This window comes from Coregonus clupeaformis, unplaced genomic scaffold (assembly GCF_020615455.1).
Source record: "Coregonus clupeaformis isolate EN_2021a unplaced genomic scaffold, ASM2061545v1 scaf0273, whole genome shotgun sequence".
NCBI lineage: Eukaryota > Metazoa > Chordata > Actinopteri > Salmoniformes > Salmonidae > Coregonus > Coregonus clupeaformis.
The window spans coordinates 294,299-320,000 of record NW_025533728.1 but is presented as its reverse complement, the minus strand read 5'-3'; the positions used below and the strand labels follow the sequence as shown (position 1 = coordinate 320,000).

The window sequence follows — 25,702 nt, the reverse complement described above, 5'->3', positions numbered from 1 at the left end:
ACTTGTTCCACCATTGGGGTGCCAGAGCAGCGAATAGCTTTGACTGGCTGAGCGGGAACTGTGCTTCCGTAGAGGTAGGGGGGCTAGCAGGCCAGAGGTGGATGAACGTGGTGCCCTCGTGATGTCATGTCATGTCATGTCAACTATGATGTCATGATGCATACTGTGAAAAGTTAACACACATTCTCTCTCTCTCTCTCTCTCTCTCTCTCTCTCTCTCTCTCTCTCTCTCTCTCTCTCTCTCTCTCTCTCTCTCTCTCTCTCTCTCTCTCTCTCTCTCTCTCTCTCTCTCTCTCTCTCTCTCTCTCTCTCTCTCTCTCTCTCTCTCTCTCTCTCTCTCTCTCTCTCTCTCTCTCTCTCTCTCTCTCCCCTCTCTCCCCTCTCTCCCCTCTCTCCCCTCTCTCTCTCCTCTCTCCTCTCCCTCTCCTCTCTATAAATATATAAACACTCACACAGAGTGGTTGGGAGTCAGACCCTGTCTGTCCGTGGGGGGGCTGTGGCATGTTTGCCATACCAGCCAGATGAGAGTCTATGTTTAGCCTGCTGTGCTGTGCTTAGATTAGACCATGTGTTCTGATGTGGGGGCTCCACACCTGTGTATCATGGGTTGGTGCATATGTTTGTGTGTGTGTGTGTGTCATTGGTGTGGAGTGTGTGTGTGTGTCATTGGTGTGGTGTGTGTGTGTGTGTGTGTGGTGTGTTGTCTGTGTGTGTGTCACCTCTGATTCAGGACTCAGGGTCCAGGCTACACCCTCAGGACAGGGAGGAACCAGACGGGTGTCAGGAAGAGAGGGAGGGGGAGTTCCAATCAGTGGGTGTAAAGAAGAGGAGCGAAGGGGGATTACTGGTGTCAAAGTAACTGAATGAAAATCATTCATTCCATCTTCTCATCCTAGTTTACCAGACAAGACAAGCGGTGTGAATGCCCTTCACTATACTGTCTGCCTCCTAAATAGCACCCTAGTCACTACACTGTCTGCCTCCTAAATAGCACCCTAGTCACTACACTGTCTGCCTCCTAAATAGCAACCTAGTCACTACACTGTCTGCCTCCTAAATACACCCTAGTCACTACACTGTCTGCCTCCTAAATAGCACCCTAGTCACTACACTGTCTGCCTCCTAAATAGCACCCTAGTCACTACACTGTCTGCCTCCTAAATAGCAACCTAGTTACTACACTGTCTGCCTCCCAAATGGCACCCTCTTTTATAATGCATTACTTCTGACCAGGGCCCATCCGGCTCGGGTCAAAAATAGAGCACCCTATGGAATAGGCCCTAGTCAGAAATAGTGCACTGTGGGAAAAGGGTGCCATTTGGAACATACCCTGTGTTTAGAAGCAGTTACCTGCAGTCTAACCGGCCATGTCTTGATGTACCATCTCTGAAGCCCTTTCCCCTTGTTCCAGGACAATTGTTCCTATCCAGCTCTTTTTCATGGTCCTTCGAGCCGGATAGGGTTGTGTACATCCCTACTTTATCAAGGAGGGGTTTGATGTTGGGTACTTGTTGCTGTTTGACGTATGCTTTGTTGTACATCAGGGTTTGTATTCACAAAGCATCTCAAAGTAAGAGCGCTGATCTAGGATCATTTCTGCATGATAGGTCATAATGAATAAGATTACATGGCCAAAGGGGATCTGATCCTGGATCAGCACTCCTTCTCTGGGATGCTTTAAAAATACAGGCCCAGAATCAGTTCTCATACTACGTAGGCCGGCCTAGGCTGTAATAAAGGCCTATACTTGCGTGGGCCTAGGCTGTAATAAAGGCCTATACTTGCGTGGGCCTAGGCTGTAATAAAGGCCTATACTTGCGTGGGCCTAGGCTGTAATAAAGGCCTATACTTGCGTGGGCCTAGGCTGTAATAAAGGCCTATACTTGCGTGGGCCTAGGCTGTAATAAAGGCCTATACTTGCGTGGGCCTAGGCTGTAATAAAGGCCTATACTTGCGTGGGCCTAGGCTGTAATAAAGGCCTATACCTGCGTGGGCCTAGGCTGTAATAAAGGCCTATACCTGCGTGGGCCTAGGCTGTAATAAAGGCCTATACCTGTGTGGGCCTAGGCTGTAATAAAGGCCTATACTTGCGTGGGCCTAGGCTGTAATAAAGGCCTATACCTGTGTGGGCCAAGAGATACATTGACATCCCCCTCTTCTCTCGGTCCCCTGTGGTATATGGATCAGGGGCAGTGTGTATTAAGCCTATCAGGGTAGGAGTGCTGATCCAGGATCAGTTCCCTTCTGTCCATTCATTATTAGGGCTCCCGAGTGGCGCAGCGGTCTAAGGCACTGCATCTCAGTGCTTGAGGCGTCACTACAGACCCCCTGGTTCGATTCCGCACAATTGGCCCAGTGTCGTCCGGGTTTGGCCGGTGTAGGCCGTCATTGTAAATAAGAATTTGTTCTTAACTGACTTGCCTAGTTAAATAAAGGTAAAATACAATAAATAAATAAAAAATATAATCTAACAAGCAACACGGAGCAACATCAGCACTCTCAGATGCTTTGTGAATATGGACCCAGACAAGATCCACTGAAATCCTCCTCTCCTCTTCCTCCTCCCTCCTCTCCTCTCATTTTTACATTTGAGATTTTAGTCATTTAGCAGACGCTCTTATCCAGAGCGACTTACAGGAGCAATTAGGGTTAAGTGCCTTGCTCAAGGGCACATTGACAGATTTTTCACCTAGTCGGCTCGGGGATTAGAACCAGCGACCTTTCGGTTACTGGCACAACGCTCTTAACCACTAAGCTACCTGCGGCCCCTCTCTTCTTCCTCTCCTCTCCTCTCCTCTCCTCTTCCTCCTCCCCTCCCTTCTCTCCTCTCCTCTTCCTCCTCCCCTCTTCCTCCTCTCCTCTCCTCTCCTCTCCCCCTCCCTTCTCTCCTCTCCTCTCCTCTCCTCCTCTCCTCTCCTCTCCTCTCCTCTCCTCTCCCTCCTCTCTCCTCTCCTCTCCTCTCCCTCCTCCTCTCCTCTCCCTCCTCCCTTCTCTCCTCTCCTCTTCCTCCTCCTCTCCTCTCCTCTCCTCTCCTCTCTCCCTCTCCTCTCCTCCCTCTCCTCTCCTCTCCTCTCCTCTCCTCTCCTCTCCTCTCCTCCCCTCTCCTCTCCTCTCCCTCTCCTCTCCTCTCCTCTCCCCTCCTCTCCTCTCCTCTCCTCTCCTCTCCTCTCCTCTCCTCTCCAGTATTGTTTGCTTCCAGCTCCTGTCAGTTTCAGTGATTCATGGTGGTTCTCTGGCCTGACTTGGTGAGTGTCCCAAATTACACCCTATTCCTTATATAGTACACTACTTTTAACCAGAGTCTTATGGAGTGGGAACCTGGTCAAAATTAGTGCACTACATAAGGAATAGGGTGCCATTTGGGACACATTCCAGGCTGTGTTGTTGAAATGCGGCTAAGCGGCAGGCTAATCTGTAAGGCTGTCATCTCTCTACAGGAGCGCTGCTGGCTTTGAACACAATCCACCGGTCAAATACGATACAGGATCACCAGGGGGGTAGCTATGGTGATGTGATGAGACCTTGGGGGTGTAGCTACGGTGATGTGATGAGACCTTGGGGGTGGGGGGGGGTAGCTACAGTGATGTGATGAGACCTTGTCTCTCTATTGTTCTCTGCCTGAGGACAGACTCATGTTCTATTTTGGACTTATCTGACCTGGCAGCTCCTGGCAGCTCCTGGCAGCTCCAGACGTCCAGGCCAGCGGTGGGTTAGTGACATACGTGTTGTCCTGTCAGGCTGCCCAGCGGAGCCTGGTCCCAGATCTGTTTGTGTTGTTTTGCTAACTCCCAGTTGTTTAAAGTACTTAAGTAAAAATACTTGAAAGTACTACTTAAGTAGTTTTTGGGGTATCTGTACTTTACTATTTATATTTTTGACAACTTTTACTTTTACTTCACTACATTCCTAAAGAAAATATGTACTTTTTACTCCATACATTTCCCTTGACACCCAAAAGTACTTGTTACATTTTGAATGCTTAGTAGGACAGGCAAATGGTCTAATTCACACACTTATCAAGAGAACATCCCTGGTCATCCCCACTGCATCCGGACTCACTAAACACACATGCTTCATTTGTAAATTATGTCTGAGTGTTGGAGCATGCCCCTGGCTATCCGTAAATTTAAAAAACAAGAAAATGATGCCGTCTGGTTTGCTTGATATAAGGAATTACTTTTGATACTTAAGTATATTTTAGCAATTACATTTACTTTTGATACTGAAGTATATTTAAAACCAAATACTTTGACTTTTACACAAGTAGTATTTTACTGGGAGACTTTCACTTTTACTTGAGTCATTTTCTATTAAGGTATCTTTACTTTTACTCAAGTATGACAATTGGGTACTTTTTCCACCACTGCTAACTCCTATGCTCTTGCCAATTCCATTGCCATGACCATAGGAGTTGGCAAGACAGCACAAACAGATCTGGGACCAGGCTAGACTCCTCTGATGAAGAGATGAAGTGTAGATGTGATGACATATGGAGGTGTTTGGGATTACGGCCTGCGCTGAGTCATTTCTAACTGCTATAGGGATTATGGTGTCAGCCAGGCATTGTCCGGAAGAAATATGGCCCATCCAGTGATTAGGAGTTTCCACAGACTAGTCCTAGAGACTTAAAAGACTGCTATTCTCGTCTCGCTGTAAAATCTGACTGGACAGGTGTGTGTGTGCGTGTGTGTCTGTGTTAATGATTGAGGAGATAGTGAGAGGTTTAGGTGAGTGAAGAGAGAGTAAGTGAGTGAATGTGTCAGTGAGAATGAGAGAAACACCAGACTACTGGTGGTCTCACTGTCTCAGAGAGCTCAACTATTTTAGTTCCCTTCGCTAGTTTCCCTTTACTAGTTTCCCTTTATTAGTTCCCTTTACTAGTTCCCTTTATTAGTTCCCTTTACTAGTTTCCCTTTATTAGTTTCCCTTTACTAGTTTCCCTTTACTAGTTCCCTTTACTAGTTTCCCTTTATTAGTTTCCCTTTACTAGTTTCCCTTTACTAGTTCCCTTTACTAGTTTCCCTTTATTAGTTTCCTTTACTAGTTTCCCTTTATTAGTTTCCTTTACTAGTTTCCCTTCACTGGTTTCCTTTACTAGTTTTCCTTTACTAGTTTTCCTTTACTAGTTTCCTTTACTAGGCTAACACAGGCACTGTATCTTAGATGGTCATAAAGTGATAATATCGTTGGAACCAATGAGCAAGTCCTATTGATTGGTCAATGTTACTATTTAGTTAGTATCCATCCCTTCTAGCATGGTCAACTAGCACCAACCCCCTATGTCCCCTAACCCCCATGCCCTCCTCCCCATCCACCCTCCTCTAACCTCTGTGGGTGTGTCCTGTCCTCACCTGTGATGAGGGCCTCAGCGGTGGTCATGTGCATCAGGGCTCCGTCGCTGAGGGGCCAGTTGTCTGGGTCCAGTTTCAGAGCCCCCAGGCCTCCCAGAGAGGCCAGCTCTTCCTGGATCTGTGGCCCAGAGGGGCAGCTCTCCCACCGGCCCTTACGGTAGCCCAGGGCGTCCCCCACCCCCGCTAGGACCATACCAGCCTGGAACTTCTCCATGAGGGTTAGGGTTCAAGATGCCGACCAACCCTGACTAAAACGAAGGATGGACTGTGATGTAGGTTTCAATAGGAAGAGTAGTTCAGTTATGTCCTTCTGACTGACGCAGCTACAGAGAACACAGGCTCCAGGTAGACAGAGTCTCTCAGAAACAGTCGGACTCCCAAGATACTATAGTCCTCTTCTGTCAGCCTAAGATAGTGTTCCACTGGTTAAACAGACAGCGCTTCTAGAGCTCCTCCTCAGTCTGCTGCCCAACGTCCGTCCGGTCCACCTACTATCCTCAGGGGACCTGTAACACTCTCTGATGCTGTCACACACGCTCTGGTCTGGTAATCTAGCGGTCTAATGGTGTGTCCCTCTTAAACTGGATGGGGACGTGCCGTGGTTGGATCTCTCTTTTGAACTGTGAACGGTAGCAGTCCAGTTCAGTCCCCACCCCCATAGCTCTCACGCTCTCTCTCTTGCTCTCTCTGTCATCTATCAGCCTAATCACCAGTCACTCTCTCTCGCTCACTCTAACACACACACACACACACACACAAGGACACACACACATCTTTATCAGCAGCCTCTGTGTGTGTAGCGATCAGGTGTCTCCTAAAAAGGCAATACCCTCATCCCCAGAAGTCCAGGGCTACAGCCAGGGCTGGAGGGTTAGAGGGCTGGAGGGTTAGAGGACTGGAGGGTTAGAGGACTGGAGGAAGAGAGGGCTGGAGGAGGGGAGGGCTGGAGGGTTAGAGGGCTGGAGGGTTAGAGGACTGGAGGAAGAGAGGGCTGGAGGAGGGGAGGGCTGGAGGGTTAGAGGGCTGGAGGGTTAGAGGACTGGAGGAAGAGAGGGCTGGAGGGTTAGAGGGCTGGAGGAGAAGAGGGCTGGAGGGTTAGAGGACTGGAGGAAGAGAGGGCTGGAGGGTTAGAGGGCTGGAGGGTTAGAGGGCTGGAGGAGAAGAGGGCTGGAGGGTTAGAGGACTGGAGGAAGAGAGGGCTGGAGGGTTAGAGGGCTGGAGGGTTAGAGGGCTGGAGGAAGAGAGGGCTGGAGGGTTAGAGGGCTGGAGGAGGAGAGGGCTGGAGGGTTAGAGGGCTGGAGGAGGGGAGGGCTGGAGGGTTAGAGGGCTGGAGGGTTAGAGGACTGGAGGAAGAGAGGGCTGGAGGAAGAGAGGGCTGGAGGAAGAGAGGGCTGGAGGAGGGGAGGGCTGGAGGAGGGGGTGGAGGGTTAGAGGGCTGGAGGAGGGGAGGGCTGGAGGGTTAGAGGGGGGGATGGCTGGAGGGTTAGAGGACTGGAGGAAGAGAGGGCTGGAGGGTTAGAGGACTGGAGGAAGAGAGGGCTGGAGGGTTACAGGGCTGGAGGAGGGGGGCTGGAGGGTTAGATGGCTGGAGGAGGGGAGGGCTGGAGGGCTGGAGGGTTAGAGGGCTGGAGGAGGGGATGGCTGGAGGGTTAGAGGACTGGAGGAAGAGAGGGCTGGAGGGTTAGAGGACTGGAGGAAGAGAGGGCTGGAGGGTTACAGGGCTGGAGGAGGGGGGGGCTGGAGGGTTAGATGGCTGGAGGAGGGGAGGGCTGGAGGAGAGAGGGCTGGAGGGTTAGAGGACTGGAGGAAGAGAGGGCTGGAGGGTTAGAGGGCTGGAGGAAGAGAGGGCTGGAGGGTTAGAGGACTGGAGGAAGAGAGGGCTGGAGGGTTAGAAGGCTGGAGGAAGAGAGGGCTGGAGGGTTAGAGGGCTGGAGGAAGAGAGGGCTGGAGGGTTAGAGGACTGGAGGACTGGAGGAAGAGAGGGCTGGAGGGTTAGAGGACTGGAGGAAGAGAGGGCTGGAGGGTTAGAGGGCTGGAGGACGAGAGGGCTGGAGGATTAGAGGACTGGAGGAAGAGAGGGCTGGAGGGTTAGAGGACTGGAGGAAGAGAGGGCTGGAGGGTTAGAGGGCTGGAGGAGGGAGGGCTGGAGGAGGGGAGGGCTGGAGGTTAGAGGGCTGGAGGAGGGGAGGGCTGGAGGAGGGAGGGCTGGAGGTTAGAGGGCTGGAGGGGGAGGGGGTTGGAGGGTTAGAGGGCTGGAGGAGGGGATGGCTGGAGGGTTAGAGGGCTGGAGGACTGAGGGCTGGAGGGTTAGAGGGCTGGAGGAGGAGAGGGCTGGAGGGTTAGAGGGCTGGAGGAGGGGAGGGCTGGAGGAGAAGAGGGCTGGAGGATGGGAGGGCTGGAGGGTTAGAGGGATGGGGGGAGGGCTGGAGGGTTAGAGGACTGGAGGAGGAGAGGGCTGGAGGGTTAGAGGGCTGGAGGACGAGAGGGCTGGAGGAAGAGAGGGCTGGAGGAAGAGAGGACTGGAGGAAGAGAGGGCTGGAGGGTTAGAGGACTGGAGGAAGAGAGGGCTGGAGGGTTAGAGGGCTGGAGGAGGGGAGGGCTGGAGGGTTAGAGGGCTGGAGGAAGGGATGGCTGGAGGGTTAGAGGGCTGGAGGAGGGGAGGGCTGGAGGGTTAGAGGGCTGGAGGGTTAGAGGGCTGGAGGGTTGGAGGAAGGGAGGGCTGGAGGAGGGGAGGGCTGGAGGATTAGAGGGCTGGAGGAGGGGAGGGCTGGGCTGGAGGAAAGGAGGGCTGGAGGGTTAGAGGGATGGGGGAGGGGAGGGCTGGAGGGTTAGAGGGCTGGAGGAGGGGAGGGCTGGAGGGTTAGAGGGCTGGGGGAGGGGAGGGCTGGAGGGTTAGAGGAGGGGAGGAGAGGGCTGGAGGGTTAGAGGAGGGCTGGAGGAGGGGGGCTGGAGGGTTAGAGAGCTGGAGGAGGGGAGGGCTGGAGGGTTAGAGGGCTGGGGGAGGGGGGGGATGGAGGGTTAGAGGGCTGGAGGAGGGGAGGGCTGGAGGGTTAGAGGAGGGGAGGAAAGGGCTGGAGGGATAGAGGGCTGGAGGAGGGGAGGGCTGGAGGGTTAGAGGGCTGGAGGAGGGGAGGGCTGGAGGGTTAGAGGAGGGTAGGAGAGGGCTGGAGGGTTAGAGGAGGGTAGGAGAGGGCTGGAGGGTTAGAGGAGGGCTGGAGGGTTAGAGGGCTGGAGGAGGGTTAGAGGGCTGGAGGAGGGTTAGAGGGCTGGAGGAGGGGAGGGCTGGAGGAGGGGGAGGGCTGGAGGAGGGGAGGGCTGGAGGGTTAGAGGGCTGGAGGGTTAGAGGGCTGGAGGAGTGAGGGCTGGAGGGTTAGAGGGCTAGAGGAGGGAGGGCTAGAGGGTCAGAGGAGGGGAGGAGAGGGCTGGAGGGTTAGAGGGCTGGAGGAGGGAGGGCTGGAGGGTTAGAGGGCTGGAGGAGGGAGGGCTGGGGGAGGGAGGGATGGAGGGTTAGAGGAGGGGAGGAGAGGGCTGGAGGGATAGAGGGCTGGAGGAGGGGAGGGCTGGAGGGTTAGAGGGCTGGAGGAGGGGAGGGCTGGAGGGTTAGATGGCTGGAGGGTTAGAGGGCTGGAGGAGGGAGGGCTGGAGGTTGGGAGGTGGGGAGGGTAGGAGGGTTAGAGGGCTGGAGGGTTAGAGAGCTGGGGGAGGGGAGGGCTGGAGGAATGGAGGTTAGGAGGTGGGGAGGGTAGGAGGGTTAGAGGGCTGGATGGTGGGGAGACTTTGGCTTGCCTCAAGAACAATTACTGTGTGCCAGAACAGCCGACAAAACCCTCACCGAAGTCCAAAACAAACAAAAATGAACAAAATGTTGTCATAATATATGCACGAACTCTACTGAACTGTTTCGGCTGGGAAGCATGCGGACACCTTTAGAGGGCTGGAAGAGGGGAGGGCTGGAAGGTTAGAGGGCAGTGGGGGATGGAGGTTAGGCTCTGTGTCAGCTGGACCAGTAGGCCTAGTGTCGAGACCCCTTCCCTCCCTCCCCACTGGGGCATGATAAGAATGGAGTGTTAACCAGCCCCCCTCCCTTGTTACCTCTCATCACCCCTAAACCCTCTCTCATTCTCACCCACCAACAACAACCCCCCCCTCCCTCATCCTTAACCTTTGCACCTAGACTCTTCCTAAAAGCTCACAGACGCCATAATGGGACAGAGACAACGTTGTGATGTCTTTACGTCTCTACAGTGGGGAAAAAATGTATTTAGTCAGCCACCAATTGTGCAAGTTCTCCCACTTAAAAAGATGAGAGAGGCCTGTAATTTTCATCATAGGTACACATCAACTAAGACAGACAAGTTGAGGAAAAAAAATCCAGAAAATCACATTGTAGGATTTTTAATGAATTTATTTGCAAATTATGGTGGAAAATAAGTATTTGGTCACCTACAAACAAGCAAGATTTCTGGCTCTCACAGACCTGTAACTTCTTCTTTAAGAGGCTCCTCTGTCCTCCACTCGTTACCTGTATTAATGGCACCTGTTTGAACTTGTTATCAGTATAAAAGACACCTGTCCACAACCTCAAACAGTCACACTCCAAACTCCACTATGGCCAAGACCAAAGAGCTGTCAAAGGACACCAGAAACAAAATTGTAGACCTGCACCAGGCTGGGAAGACTGAATCTGCAATAGGTAAGCAGCTTGGTTTGAAGAAATCAACTGTGGGAGCAATTATTATGAAATGGAAGACATACAAGACCACTGATAATCTCCCTCGATCTGGGGCTCCACGCAAGATCTCACCCCGTGGGGTCAAAATGATCACAAGAACAGTGAGCAAAAATCCCAGAACCACACAGGGGGACCTAGTGAATGACCTGCAGAGAGCTGGGACCAAAGTAACAAAGCCTACCATCAGTAACACACTACGCCGCCAGGGACTCAAATCCTGCAGTGCCAGACGTGTCCCCCTGCTTAAGCCAGTACATGTCCAGGCCCGTCTGAAGTTTGCTAGAGTGCATTTGGATGATCCAGAAGAGGTTTGGGAGAATGTCAGATGAAACAAAATAGAACTTTTTGGTAAAAACTCAACTCGTCGTGTTTGGAGGACAAAGAATGCTGAGTTGCATCCAAAGAACACCATACCTACTGTGAAGCATGGGGGTGGAAACATCATGCTTTGGGATGTTTTTCTGCAAAGGGACCAGGACGACTGATCCGTGTAAAGGAAAGAATGAATGGGGCCATGTATCGTGAGATTTTGAGTGAAAACCTCCTTCCATCAGCAAGGGCATTGAAGATGAAGCGTGGCTGGGTCTTTCAGCATGACAATGATCCCAAACACACCGCCCGGGCAACGAAGGAGTGGCTTCGTAAGAAGCATTTCAAGGTCCTGGAGTGGCCTAGCCAGTCTCCAGATCTCAACCCCATAGAAAATCTTTGGAGGGAGTTGAAAGTCCGTGTTGCCCAGCGACAGCCCCAAAACATCACTGCTCTAGAGGAGATCTGCATGGAGGAATCGGCCAAAATACCAGCAACAGTGTGTGAAAACCTTATGAAGACTTACAGAAAACGTTTGACATGTGTCATTGCCAACAAAGGGTATATAACAAAGTATTGAGAAACTTTTGTTATTGACCAAATACTTATTTTCCACCATAATTTGCAAATAAATTCATAAAAAAATCTTAATGTGATTTTCTGGATTTATTTTTCTAATTTTGTCTATCATAGTTGACGTGTACCTATGATGAAAATTACAGGCCTCTCTCATCTTTTTAAGTGGGAGAACTTGCACAATTGGTGGTTGACTAAATACTTTTTTTCCCCACTGTATGTGTGGGGCAAAAAAAAACCTTGAACAAAACAGATGGATACAAAGTCTCTCATTCCATTTGGTTAAAAACAACATGCTTTATTGACGTGACCTTCCTTTGCCAAAACAAAGTATTGTATAATGTCTCCACAGCAGAAAGTTCACAAATGTTTTAAATCATTTTTAATTTCTCTCAGTGGAAAAAATACTGACGTGATGAGCTGAATATGACTAACGCACAGACAGTCAACACACTGGACAGCTCTCTCAGCGCGTACCTTAGTGTACCGCGTTCGTTGTGTAGGAAGTTCAGAGGAGAAACTCTTCCATAGTCTCAGTCTTCTCCGGTCATTACATGTCACCGTTGAACAGAATATGTTTTTATTACTTTCCCCAGATTTGAGTGCAATTGTCTAAGAACACGTGGCATAACTAGCATAACTTAGAAATGCGTCCCAAAATGGCACCCTATTCCCTACATAGTGCACAACTTTAGGGTGCCATTTGGGACATAGTCGAGGTGCAGGCCAAAATCTCAGGCACATTTCCAGAGAATGAAGGAGAACTATTACCTGCAGCCTGCTGTGTCAGGGGATACGTCTGTTACTGAGATGTTCTGTGTGTGTGTGTGTGTGTGTGTGTGTGTGTGTGTGTGTCTGAGAGAAGTAGCTAGTAGACATGGGTCTCAGTCTGGTCTGATGACACACTGTAACCTTCACTTCACTGGGCTGGCTAGCAGTGACTCATGATGACCAACCAAAACAATACTAACAACTGAAACAGTTTAAAAACGATGTACAGTGCTGCAGACTGAATATGATCCATAGATTCAACTATGAACGATGTACAGTGCTGCAGACTGAATATGATCCATAAATTCAACTATGAACGATGTACAGTGCTGCAGACTGAATATGATCCATAGATTCAACTATGAACGATGTACAGTGCTGCAGACTGAATATGATCCATAAATTCACCTTGTTGTGTGCTGCTTCGGAAAATAAAAGAACTAACTTGTTGGAAAAGAGAAGTTAGCCCCTGGATAAGGATATGATAGACCAACAGTCAAGGAGCCGGTCTCTGGTGATGTGAACAGTTACACCCCAAAACAAACTAACTAAAATCAGACAGAAAGCTCGGAGACATTGTGCGTCCCAAATGGTAAACCTGTTCCCTATATAGTGCACTACTTTTGACCAGTACTATATAGGAAATAGGGTGCCATTTGGAACACAACCTAAAATCTGAGGACCTCGTACGCATTTCAAATACCTCTTCCTCCATCTCATGATTATAAATGTCATCATGTCTTCTTTATATCGTATTCATTATTCAAAAATTCTAGATCTATACATGAATACTATGGATACAGTATGTTCCAACTGTAGCTATAGTGTTTCTGCTGGTGTTGAGCTCTAAAAGCATGCTGCTCTGTCGGTCGGTCGGTCCGTCCAGTTCTATCTGAATACCACAGTGGATCTGGGCCTGTATTCATGAAGCGTCTCAGAGTAGTCGTGCTGATCTGGGATCAGGTCCTCCCTGTTCATGTAATCTTACTCATTATGATCTAAAGGCAAAACGGATCCTAGATCAGCACTCCTACTCTGATACTCTTTATGGACACAGGCCCTGAACCTCACATAATAACAAGAAAAGTGACAGAACTTTTACATGTTAGATTGAAATGGAAGCAGAACGTTACACTGACGTTGGATTGGATGAGAACATTGGATGATGACCACACCCCTCACCTCTGATTAGATGAGAAGAAGCTCAATGATAATAATAAAAACGTAGTTCTTCTTCCGTCCACGCTGCCGCTTAATGCTCAACTAGAAAAACATGCAGAACCTCTAAGTGCCCTAGTTCATCCATCATGGGCCGGCAGAGAGGACACGTCTTACTACTGTGAGATCAGATCACAGGAGGCTGGTGGCACCCTCATTGGGGAGGACGTGCTCGTGGTAATGGCTGGAGCAGAATCAGTGGAATGGTTGAAATACATCAAACACATGGTTTGATGCCATTCCATTCACTCTGTTCCAGCCATTATTATGAGCCGTCCTCCCCTCAGCAGCCTCCACTGGATCGAATATCACACCCTTCTGTCTGCGTCTGCTGCAGAGAGCAAACCTTCCGTCTCTCTCTGCTGTTCTGTTTGCTCTCCCTGGTCGTTCTTTAGTAAGGAGGGGGTGGGGCCGGGGGGCTACAGGTAGGGGGGTGGGGCCAGAGCACCAGTTCTAGAATCTATAGACAAGCCCACTGATCTGATGGTGGCTGGTGTGGTGTACGGGTACTGTAGTCCCTGGCCGCTCAGTCTGATCCAGCCAGCCAATGGGAGCAGAGCTCATAGCTCCGCCCACAGATCCCACCCCCCGCTGACAGCCCGCCTCCCGTAGTGACTCAGTCCCAAAAATAAAGAAAAAGATAACTCCTCTTCCTGTTGTTTTCCTTCTCTCTGATTGGCTGTCTGTTGCTCCCCGGCCCCTGATTGGCAGCTAAGTCTCACAACCTTGGACAGTCTTGTAGAAGTCTCTTTTTGGCTCGTGTGTATAAAAATCCTCAGCCCCTGCTGGGAACTGGGTATGGCCTATATGGTTTTACGCTTGCCCCCTGTCACGATTGGCCGGGCAAATTCCACAAAGTCATCTATGAGGACAGGCCAAGCTCCTGAGTGGACAGAAAAGGGTCACATGATTAGCTGCATGGTTAGTGATTGGCAGAAATATTTTGATAGTGATTGAGCTGCGTGGGAGTAGGTAGAAGTCAAGTCCCAATCCCCAACTGCTGACTCCAGGTCAGATCTTAGTCATACTCCTAGTGGTTATGGTTGGATTGGGGGTAGAGGAATCTGATCCTGGATCTAAGCTTAGGGTGGGCAGGGTGTGGGCCAGTGTATGTTTTATTGGTCCTACAGAAATCTTTGGCTGCGTTTCAAATGGCACCCTAATCCGTATATAGTGCACTATGGGCCTGGTCAAAAGTAGTGCACAGGAAAAGGGTGCCATTTGGGACCCATTCATAATAGGTGGTTATATCTCACCTTCCTCGTCGTAGTTGGACATGTCGTCTGCGATCATGTTGCCAAAGTCCAGTAGGAGGTTCCACGTGTCTTTGGGGATCGACCGCTTATGATGCTCCTGCATTAATCACACAGATAGATGACATCATCAGAGATTATGATGCTCCTGCATTAATCACACAGACAGATGACATCATCAGAGATTATGATGCTCCTGCATTAATCACACAGATAGATGACATCATCAGAGATTATGATGCTCCTGCATTAATCACACATATAGATGAGATTATGATGCTCCTGCATTAATCACACAGATAGATGACATCATCAGAGATTATGATGCTCCGACATTAATCACACAGCTAGACGACATCATCAGAGATTATGATGCTCCTGCATTAATCATACAGATAGATGACATCATCAGAGATTGATGCTCCTGCATTAATCACACAGATAGACGACATCATCAGAGATTATGATTCTCCTGCATTAATCACACAGATAGATGACATCATCAGAGATTATGATGCTCCTGCATTAATCACACAGATAGATGACATCATCAGAGACTATCAATACATGAATGAAACACCTAGGTCCAAAGTAGTTATTATTTAGGAAATAGTCATTAATATACACTTCCATCGGCTCCACTCACCAATAGAAACCTGTTCCAGAGGTCCAGGAACTTGAATCGACCTGTTAGAACCAGGTTCCAGTAGGCTACAGCCATCTCCAGGTCTGACACAGAGAGCAGAGGGGTTAATAACATCATCAGTAGACTACAGCCATCTCCAGGTCTGACACAGAGAGCAGAGGGGTTAATAACATCATCAGTAGACTACAGCCATCTCCAGGTCTGACACAGAGAGCAGAGGGATTCATAACATCATCAGTAGACTACAGCCATCTCCAGGTCTGACACAGAGAGCAGAGGGGTTCATAACATCATCAGTAGACTACAGCCATCTCCAGGTCTGACACAGAGAGCAGAGGGGTTAATAACATCATCAGTAGACTACAGCCATCTCCAGGTCTGACACAGAGAGCAGAGGGATTCATAACATCATCAGTAGACTACAGCCATCTCCAGGTCTGACACAGAGAGCAGAGGGGTTAATAACATCATCAGTAGACTACAGCCATCTCCAGGTCTGACACAGAGAGCAGAGGGGTTAATAACATCATTAGTAGACTACAGCCATCTCCAGGTCTGACACAGAGAGCAGAGGGGTTAATAACATCATTAGTAGACTACAGCCATCTCCAGGTCTGACACAGAGAGCAGAGGGGTTCATAACATCATTAGTAGACTACAGCCATCTCCAGGTCTGACACAGAGAGCAGAGGGGTTAATAACATCATTAGTAGACTACAGCCATCTCCAGGTCTGACACAGAGAGCAGAGGGGTTAATAACATCATCAGTAGAATACAGCCATCTCCAGGTCTGACACAGAGAGCAGAGGGGTTAATAACATCATCAGTAGACTACAGCCATCTCCAGGTCTGACACAGAGAGCAGAGGGGTTAATAACATCATCAGTAGACTACAGCCATCTCCAGGTCTGACACAGAGAGCAGAGGGGTTCATAACATCATATCATCAATGGGCATGGCAAGTTGGCTACAAAAACAACAGTACTTATTTAGCATTTCAGTCAAACACACAGGACATGATGTATTTCTGTGTTTCCATAGAGCCTGAATAGTTTGATAACATAACTGCTGACCTTGGAGTTAGTGTGTGAGTGAGTGAGAGACAGAGAAAGAGATTGAGGGGGTGGCATCTAGTGGCCGGGACAATACCAGTCTCCTCATAGTCGTTAGTATCGTGGAAAGGAAATAAAACAGGAAGCGGATTTCACTTCTTCAGGAAAACAGCCCAAACGGATGTTGTCATCCAGTCACATGTCTTTATATTCCAAGCTATAGAACACAATATCTTACATACAGCAGGTTTTTAAAGGACCAAAGAGTTTAGTCTACTTCCTGTTTTCATTTTAGCCATGGAAAATATTGCGATACTGGTATCGTCACAGCCCTAGTGACATTACAGTGTCAGACAGAGAGTTACAGAGAGAGAGGCATCACAGCCCTAGTGACATTACAGTGTCAGACAGAGAGTTACAGAGAGAGAGGCATCACAGCCCTAGTGACATTACAGTGTCAGACAGGGAGTTACAGAGAGAGAGGCATCACAGCCCTAGTGACATTACAGTGTCAGACAGAGAGTTACAGAGAGAGAGAGGCATCACAGCCCTAGTGACATTACAGTGTCAGACAGAGAGTTACAGAGAGAGAGAGGCATCACAGCCCTAGTGACATTACAGTGTCAGACAGAGAGTTACAGAGAGAGAGAGGCATCACAGCCCTAGTGACATTACAGTGTCAGACAGAGAGTTACAGAGAGAGAGAGGCATCACAGCCCTAGTGACATTACAGTGTCAGACAGAGAGTTACAGAGAGAGAGGCATCACAGCCCTAGTGACATTACAGTGTCAGACAGAGAGTTACAGAGAGAGAGGCATCACAGCCCTAGTGACATTACAGTGTCAGACAGAGAGTTACAGAGAGAGAGAGGCATCACAGCCCTAGTGACATTACAGTGTCAGACAGAGAGTTACAGAGAGAGAGAGGCATCACAGCCCTAGTGACATTACAGTGTCAGACAGAGAGTTACAGAGAGAGAGAGAGGCATCACAGCCCTAGTGACATTACAGTGTCAGACAGAGAGTTACAGAGAGAGAGGCATCACAGCCCTAGTGACATTACAGTGTCAGACAGAGAGTTACAGAGAGAGAGAGAGGCATCACAGCCCTAGTGACATTACAGTGTCAGACAGAGAGTTACAGAGAGAGAGGCATCACAGCCCTAGTGACATTACAGTGTCAGACAGAGAGTTACAGAGAGAGAGAGGCATCACAGCCCTAGTGACATTACAGTGTCAGACAGAGAGTTACAGAGAGAGAGGCATCACAGCCCTAGTGACATTACAGTGTCAGACAGAGAGTTACAGAGAGAGAGAGGCATCACAGCCCTAGTGACATTACAGTGTCAGACAGAGAGTTACAGAGAGAGAGAGGCATCACAGCCCTAGTGACATTACAGTGTCAGACAGAGAGTTACAGAGAGAGAGAGGCATCACAGCCCTAGTGACATTACAGTGTCAGACAGAGAGTTACAGAGAGAGAGAGGGCATCACAGCCCTAGTGACATTACAGTGTCAGACAGAGAGTTACAGAGAGAGAGAGGCATCACAGCCCTAGTGACATTACAGTGTCAGACAGAGAGTTACAGAGAGAGAGAGGCATCACAGCCCTAGTGACATTACAGTGTCAGACAGAGAGTTACAGAGAGAGAGAGAGGCATCACAGCCCTAGTGACATTACAGTGTCAGACAGAGAGTTACAGAGAGAGAGAGCATCACAGCCCTAGTGACATTACAGTGTCAGACAGAGAGTTACAGAGAGAGAGAGGCATCACAGCCCTAGTGACATTACAGTGTCAGACAGAGAGTTACAGAGAGAGAGAGCATCACAGCCCTAGTGACATTACAGTGTCAGACAGAGAGTTACAGAGAGAGAGGCATCACAGCCCTAGTGACATTACAGTGTCAGACAGAGAGTTACAGAGAGAGAGAGAGGCATCACAGCCCTAGTGACATTACAGTGTCAGACAGAGAGTTACAGAGAGAGAGAGAGGCATCACAGCCCTAGTGACATTACAGTGTCAGACAGAGAGTTACAGAGAGAGAGGCATCACAGCCCTAGTGACATTACAGTGTCAGACAGAGAGTTACAGAGAGAGAGAGGCATCACAGCCCTAGTGACATTACAGTGTCAGACAGAGAGTTACAGAGAGAGAGAGAGGCATCACAGCCCTAGTGACATTACAGTGTCAGACAGAGAGTTACAGAGAGAGAGAGGCATCACAGCCCTAGTGACATTACAGTGTCAGACAGAGAGTTACAGAGAGAGAGGCATCACAGCCCTAGTGACATTACAGTGTCAGACAGAGAGTTACAGAGAGAGAGGCATCACAGCCCTAGTGACATTACAGTGTCAGACAGAGAGTTACAGAGAGAGAGAGGCATCACAGCCCTAGTGACATTACAGTGTCAGACAGAGAGTTACAGAGAGAGAGGCATCACAGCCCTAGTGACATTACAGTGTCAGACAGAGAGTTACAGAGAGAGAGGCATCACAGCCCTAGTGACATTACAGTGTCAGACAGAGAGTTACAGAGAGAGAGAGAGGCATCACAGCCCTAGTGACATTACAGTGTCAGACAGAGAGTTACAGAGAGAGAGAGGCATCACAGCCCTAGTGACATTACAGTGTCAGACAGAGAGTTACAGAGAGAGGCATCACAGCCCTAGTGACATTACAGTGTCAGACAGAGAGTTACAGAGAGAGAGAGGCATCACAGCCCTAGTGACATTACAGTGTCAGACAGAGAGTTACAGAGAGAGAGGCATCACAGCCCTAGTGACATTACAGTGTCAGACAGAGAGTTACAGAGAGAGAGGCATCACAGCCCTAGTGACATTACAGTGTCAGACAGAGAGTTACAGAGAGAGAGAGAGGCATCACAGCCCTAGTGACATTACAGTGTCAGACAGAGAGTTACAGAGAGAGGCATCACAGCCCTAGTGACATTACAGTGTCAGACAGAGAGTTACAGAGAGAGAGGCATCACAGCCCTAGTGACATTACAGTGTCAGACAGAGAGTTACAGAGAGAGAGAGGCATCACAGCCCTAGTGACATTACAGTGTCAGACAGAGAGTTACAGAGAGAGAGGCATCACAGCCCTAGTGACATTACAGTGTCAGACAGAGAGTTACAGAGAGAGAGGCATCACAGCCCTAGTGACATTACAGTGTCAGACAGAGAGTTACAGAGAGAGAGGCATCACAGCCCTAGTGACATTACAGTGTCAGACAGAGAGTTACAGAGAGAGAGGCATCACAGCCCTAGTGACATTACAGTGTCAGACAGAGAGTTACAGAGAGAGAGAGAGGCATCACAGCCCTAGTGACATTACAGTGTCAGACAGAGAGTTACAGAGAGGCATCACAGCCCTAGTGACATTACAGTGTCAGACAGAGAGTTACAGAGAGAGAGGCATCACAGCCCTAGTGACATTACAGTGTCAGACAGAGAGTTACAGAGAGAGAGAGGCATCACAGCCCTAGTGACATTACAGTGTCAGACAGAGAGTTACAGAGAGAGAGAGGCATCACAGCCCTAGTGACATTACAGTGTCAGACAGAGAGTTACAGAGAGAGAGAGAGGCATCACAGCCCTAGTGACATTACAGTGTCAGACAGAGAGTTACAGAGAGAGGCATCACAGCCCTAGTGACATTACAGTGTCAGACAGAGAGTTACAGAGAGAGAGGCATCACAGCCCTAGTGACATTACAGTGTCAGACAGAGAGTTACAGAGAGAGAGAGGCATCACAGCCCTAGTGACATTACAGTGTCAGACAGAGAGTTACAGAGAGAGAGGCATCACAGCCCTAGTGACATTACAGTGTCAGACAGAGAGTTACAGAGAGAGAGGCATCACAGCCCTAGTGACATTACAGTGTCAGACAGAGAGTTACAGAGAGAGAGGCATCACAGCCCTAGTGACATTACAGTGTCAGACAGAGAGTTACAGAGAGAGAGGCATCACAGCCCTAGTGACATTACAGTGTCAGACAGAGAGTTACAGAGAGAGAGAGAGGCATCACAGCCCTAGTGACATTACAGTGTCAGACAGAGAGTTACAGAGAGGCATCACAGCCCTAGTGACATTACAGTGTCAGACAGAGAGTTACAGAGAGAGAGGCATCACAGCCCTAGTGACATTACAGTGTCAGACAGAGAGTTACAGAGAGAGAGAGGCATCACAGCCCTAGTGACATTACAGTGTCAGACAGAGAGTTACAGAGAGAGAGAGGCATCACAGCCCTAGTGACATTACAGTGTCAGACAGAGAGTTACAGAGAGAGAGAGGCATCACAGCCCTAGTGACATTACAGTGTCAGACAGGGAGTTACAGAGAGAGAGAGGCATCACAGCCCTAGTGACATTACAGTGTCAGACAGAGAGTTACAGAGAGAGAGAGGCATCACAGCCCTAGTGACATTACAGTGTCAGACAGAGAGTTACAGAGAGAGAGAGGCATCACAGCCCTAGTGACATTACAGTGTCAGACAGAGAGTTACAGAGAGAGAGGCATCACAGCCCTAGTGACATTACAGTGTCAGACAGAGAGTTACAGAGAGAGAGAGGCATCACAGCCCTAGTGACATTACAGTGTCAGACAGGGAGTTACAGAGAGAGAGAGGCATCACAGCCCTAGTGACATTACAGTGTCAGACAGAGAGTTACAGAGAGAGAGAGGCATCACAGCCCTAGTGACATTACAGTGTCAGACAGAGAGTTACAGAGAGAGAGAGGCATCACAGCCAGTTGAGTTTTGACAATGGGCGCTACTGTTGTTCCAGGAACTTAGCTGGGTCACCCACTCTGGTCGTCATAACAACACAGAACAGACCGGCAGGAACAACAACCAGAACAAAGTTGTCCCATCCAGGGAATCCCCTGGGTTGAGTATCAAATGGTACCCTATAACCTAAATAGTGCCCTACTGGGCCCATAGGGCTCCGGTCAAAAGTAGTGACTATCTAGGGAATGGGCTTCCATTTGAGACGCACCCTGATCTCTGTTTAGCGTGATAGGTAATCTATCTGTAAACCTGTTATTACACAGTAACAACACACTAGCTATCAGACTCAAGGCCCTCTCCTCAGCAGGGTTCATAGAGCAGTAGTAGCCAAACTAAAGGCTGTGTTGTGAAGGGGGAGCTCTTTACTTACCTGATAGGACAATTCATAGTTTTCCATCTAAAACCCATTCCTCCCTTTGGTGCCTGGTTGGTACTGACTGAGACAGAACTACATTACACTGCTGATGCCAAACCACCATAGCTGTCTACCAATGTTCCCACGGAGGAATTCAACGCCAGGGTTAGGAAAACTACACCAGGGTGAAAACCCTTCTCCTCAAACACAGTGCTGGACCAACCAGGGTTTGCCTAAACCTCTCCATCTGGATACAATATTTACCAAAACCTATTTTTCCCCACTTTCAGAGCATTTTTCAAGAAAGCTATGGAAAATGCTTACCTAGTCCCTTCTGTCCGGGGTTCTTGGCGAAGTTGAAGGTGAACTGGTAGAAGTCTTTAAACTTGGCCGTGTCTTTGAGTTCCTGTTCTAGTCTGGGGAGCAGAGCCTTCAGCTTCTCTGGACTGTCACAGCTAGGAGGACACACACACACACACACACACACACACACACACACACACACACACACACTACACACACAGGAGCCTTCTTATTGGACAAGTCCAGCTAGTACCTGCCTGACCTCCGTTTCAAAATGTTTAGTTGTTCAATAACACTTGCTTTCATTTTCCATTTCAAAACGTTTTTCAAAAATGGTTCCTACTGAACAGTGAACACAACTGCGTGACGCAGAAAGATGACATCACAGGAAGCTAGCTCACCCCAGCTCGGCCATGCCGTCAAGGAACTCCTTCCTGCTGAACTCACACTGCGTGGCGGCACGGAACTTCCAGGCCACCACCAGAACACTCCTACTGGCCGGGTCCAGGGTGAGGTCATCACAGAACTGCTGGATCCCATCGATACCGATCTTATTCTCATCCTGGGGGTCTGGAGAGGAACACAACAACAATAATTAAATAGGACTACAACTCAGAGCTGATACAATACACTGATACAATACACACACTTCATTAAATGTTTCCTTCATTCTTCATATCCACCCACCAGCCACCCATGGAGCACAATACACACCTAATCCTAACACACACACACACCTCTCCACCTCTCCCCTCCCCTCCCCTCTTCCTCTCACCACTACACCCCCCTCCTCCCCCTCTCCCATCCCCTCTCCTCTCACCACTACACCCCCCTCTCCCATCCCCTCTCTCACCACTACACCCCCTCTCCCATCCCCTTTCCTCTCACCACTACATCCCCCCTCCTCCTCTCCCATCCCCCTCTCCTCTCACCACTACACCCCCCCATCCTCCTCTCCCCTCTCCCATCCCCTCTCCTCTCACCACTACACCCCCTCTCCCATCCCCTCTCCTCTCACCACTACACTCCCTCTCCCCTCCCACCACTACACTCCCTCTCCTCTCCCCTCCTCTCACCACTACACCCCCTCTCCTCCTCTCACCACTACACCCCCCTCTCTCCCCATCCCCTCTCCTCCTCTCACCACTACACCCCCCTCTCCCTCCCTCTCCTCTCACCACTACACCCCCTCTCCTCCTCTCCCATCCCCTCTCTTCCTCTCACCACTACACCCCATCTCCCATCCCTCTCCCTCACCCTCCCTCTCCTCCCCTCTCCCTCTCACCACTACACCCCCTCTCCCATCCCCTCTCCTCTCACCACTACACCCCCCTCTCCCCATCCCCCTCTTCCTCTCACCACTACATCCCCCCTCTTCCTCTCCCATCCCCTCTCCTCTCACCACTACACCCCCCCCATCCTCCTCTCCCCTCTCCCATCCCCTCTCCTCTCACCACTACACCCCCCTCTCCCATCCCCTCTCCTCTCACCACTACACCCCCTCTCCTCCCCTCCCACCACTACACTCCCTCTCCTCTCCCCTCTTCCTCTCACCACTACACCCCCTCTCCTCCTCTCACCACTACACCCCCTCTCCTCCTCTCACCACTACACCCCCTCTCCCCTCCCCTCTTCCTCTCACCATTACAACCCCTCTCCTCCTCTCCCATCCCCTCTCACCACTACACCCCCTCTCCTCCTCTCCCATCCCCTCTCACCACTACACCCCCTCTCCTCCTCTCCCATCCCCTCTCACCACTACACCCCCTCTCCCCTCCTCCTCTCACCGCTACACCCCCTCTCCCATCCCCTCTCACCACTACACCCCCCTCTCCCATCCCCTCTCACCACTACACCCTCTCCCTCTCCCATCCCCTCTCACCACTACACCCCCCTCTCCCATCCCCTCTCACCACTACACCCTCCCTCTCCCATCCCCTCTCACCACTACACCCCCTCTCCCATCCCCTCTCACCACTACACCCTCCCTCTCCCATCCCCTCTCACCACTACACCCTCCCTCTCCCCTCTCACCACTACACCCTCCCTCTCCCCTCTCACCACTACACCCTCCCTCTCCCCTCCCCTCTTCCTCTTACCTTTGTATCGGTTGTAGAGCTGTTCTAGCTTCTTGCGGTCCACAGAGGTTTTCATGGATTCTTTATAGTAGAGGTCGGGGTTCTGGAAGTAGTTGTCTGTGGCCACCTCTAGTTTCCAGTCATTCTGGGTCAGGCAGTACACAGCTGTCCTCTCCCCAGACTGAGTAAAGGTCATGAACTGACGAACCTTGTCCTTTTGAGACGACTTCAGCTTATGCTGCCAGAGAGGAGCCACACACAGTTGAGATAGACAGGTTCACACACGCACACACATATACAGCCACTACAAAGACAGGCAGGTTATCCCTCAACCTCTGACCTCTGACAGACTGCTCTTCAGATCACCTGCTAAGGCCATCGGGTCAGGTGCACCAGAAACATGACAGATATATTCCCCACTACCTAGTCTACAGTCGGTAACTATCTGTTGGAGAACAGTTCCATTTCTCTCCGATTTGTATTTCTCTCTACAGAACAGCATCCTTAGACAGAGAGGGTTGTTGGAGTCCTGCCAGTCAATGGCAGCACTGGTGTTCTGTTCAACCCATCCTTTTGACTGTAAACTTTACTTTCTTCACAGCATGCACTCCAAAAACATTGTACATCTATATAGAATCATATGGCATTGATGGGAGCCTGAGGGATAATCCGTTAGAAACGGGAAATACATATGTGTTGGGAAATACATCTTGATGTAAACATTCCGCAATGATCTAAACGGTCGTCGGGACAGATAACGGAACGGGATCAATAACACACACTGGCAACAGTCATTACATCACTCATCACCGTGAGCAACGCACCATGTGAAAAAACAACAAACGTTTTGCTCCTGTAAACAACGGGAGGGTTGGCACACAACCACGGAGCCCCTTCGAATCTGAACAGTGGCTTGGTCGGTGCAGTGCGAGATGGCTATAATCGTGAGAAGAGAACTGCCCGTGTTGCAGATCTGACCCTATCTTCTCGCTCAGGAACCGCCCGATGGTAGCGGGCATTGGCAGCGCCCTCTCCCGCGACCCAGTTCCCAAGCCAGCGCGCACGGACAGCCCCTCTCTGTTCCAACGCATAGGCGACATACCAACCAGGGGAAAAGGTACGTGCCGCAAGTGCGGTTGTCCGCTCTCACAATAACAACAACTGACCTTCCATTTCCCTCATAAATTGCAACAGTGAACGACACATTGGCAATGCGACACTGCCAGAGGACACCCGTTTCCCGTTATAGAGAGCCTTCATAGCGAGCCCCCCAAAACATTTCCAGCTATACACTTTGTCCCATGGGTTTATTCACAAGTTTAGGTTTATCATTTTGATCTTACCTACCATTTTATCACCCTCTGTTTGGCCAACTTGATATCCCAATGCCCCTTGTACGCCTGCGCGGGAGGACAGCGCTACCGCACGGGAAAGTTTGAGGGTCTACACTGGGACTTGTAGTTCTTGGGATAATCAGTGCTCGTGGTGAAGTTGTGGCCTTGTTTAGTGCACTTCTGAACCAAATAACACTGTACATGTATAGTCATGACATTGTATGCATAATAAACATTTGCATAAAATGTCAATTTAAAATAATGTGATTCATTGCAGGTAAAAATGTACATGCACAATGCTGTTGACTAGCTGTGATGAGTTTATGTTCATGGTCTTTGGAGCTAGTCCAGCAGCTAAATAGAGCAGTCAAACAACTTTCCAACTGTCGAGCTTTTTCCAAGAAGGGCAGTTACTTGTGAAAAACGGCACTTGATACAACTACATATCCCAGATATCTGCGCAGATATCCAACCAATCGTTGTGATTTGTTTCGGAAGTGAAGTGAAAAATAACTACAATTTAACATTTTATTACGCTATCACAAATCTAATTCACCACAAACAACTTGATTAAAATGTTGCAGATTTGTTACGAGAAATTTGACTTCAAATTCTCATATTTTGAGGAGCTTTCTGTCAATGTTCAAGAAGTTTGAAAAGTTCGGAGCCGTACCAACCTAACGTTAGTTAGTTAACATTAGCCAACAAGCTAACCTAGTAGGCGCAAGCTGGTTTGACAGCTTTCAACATTCATAGCTAACCTTGCTAAAACATCGGGCACGCAAATGCCATTTATAAAGAGCAATAAATACATTTGACTCAAATGCCTACCTGACAGACGTAGCTAGGCCGTTTGTTGCAGTCAACCGTAGGGGTCTTAGAAATGCATGAAGTTTGTCGCCCTGTGTGTAGTTGAAAGTCTGCTCTAGGGCT

The 25,702-nt window shown here is 49.5% G+C and overlaps 2 protein-coding genes and 1 long non-coding RNA gene across 5 annotated transcripts in view; all 3 read right to left on the bottom strand.

Annotated features, from left to right (window-relative positions):
- LOC121556782 overlaps positions 1-6,020 on the bottom strand; it is a 17,839-nt gene extending 11,819 nt beyond the window's left edge. The window contains exon 1 of the mRNA XM_041870692.2: positions 5,352-6,020. Coding sequence (XP_041726626.1) covers positions 5,352-5,565 — 214 coding nt within the window. The 5' untranslated portion in view covers positions 5,566-6,020. The remainder of the gene's footprint in view (positions 1-5,351) is intronic.
- A 5,225-nt stretch (positions 6,021-11,245) lies between these two features.
- LOC121556757 lies at positions 11,246-13,165 on the bottom strand. Its single transcript, XR_005998214.2, has 2 exons — positions 12,148-13,165; positions 11,246-12,049 (listed from the first exon to the last, which is right to left on the bottom strand). It is a non-coding gene; the product is annotated as an uncharacterized LOC121556757 (long non-coding RNA).
- A 20-nt stretch (positions 13,166-13,185) lies between these two features.
- Positions 13,186-25,682, bottom strand: LOC121556761 (DCN1-like protein 2). Of its 3 annotated transcripts, none has more exons than XM_041870660.2 (7): positions 25,601-25,682; positions 23,457-23,673; positions 21,759-21,927; positions 21,379-21,509; positions 14,857-14,939; positions 14,214-14,310; positions 13,186-13,840 (listed from the first exon to the last, which is right to left on the bottom strand). In XM_041870660.2, the coding sequence occupies exons 2-7, from the start codon at positions 23,629-23,631 to the stop codon at positions 13,761-13,763; spliced, it is 735 nt and encodes a 244-aa protein (XP_041726594.1). In that variant the 5' UTR covers positions 23,632-23,673; positions 25,601-25,682; the 3' UTR covers positions 13,186-13,760. The 3 variants fall into 3 exon arrangements, with proteins under 3 accessions (XP_041726594.1, XP_041726593.1, XP_041726595.1); XM_041870659.2 differs by lacking the exon at positions 25,601-25,682 and adding an exon at positions 24,783-24,861; XM_041870661.2 differs by lacking the exon at positions 25,601-25,682 and adding an exon at positions 24,779-24,841.
- Between the last annotated feature and the right edge of the window lie 20 nt (positions 25,683-25,702).

Bases quoted from the DNA above. Each gene is read 5' to 3' on its own strand.
- LOC121556761 (XM_041870659.2), bottom strand. The intron at 14,940-21,378 runs GTAAGCATTTTC...TCTCTGTGTCAG, and splicing joins CCCCGGACAGAAGGGACTAG to ACCTGGAGATGGCTGTAGCC. The intron at 13,841-14,213 runs GTGAGATATAAC...CTGTCCACTCAG, and splicing joins GTCCAACTACGACGAGGAAG to GAGCTTGGCCTGTCCTCATA.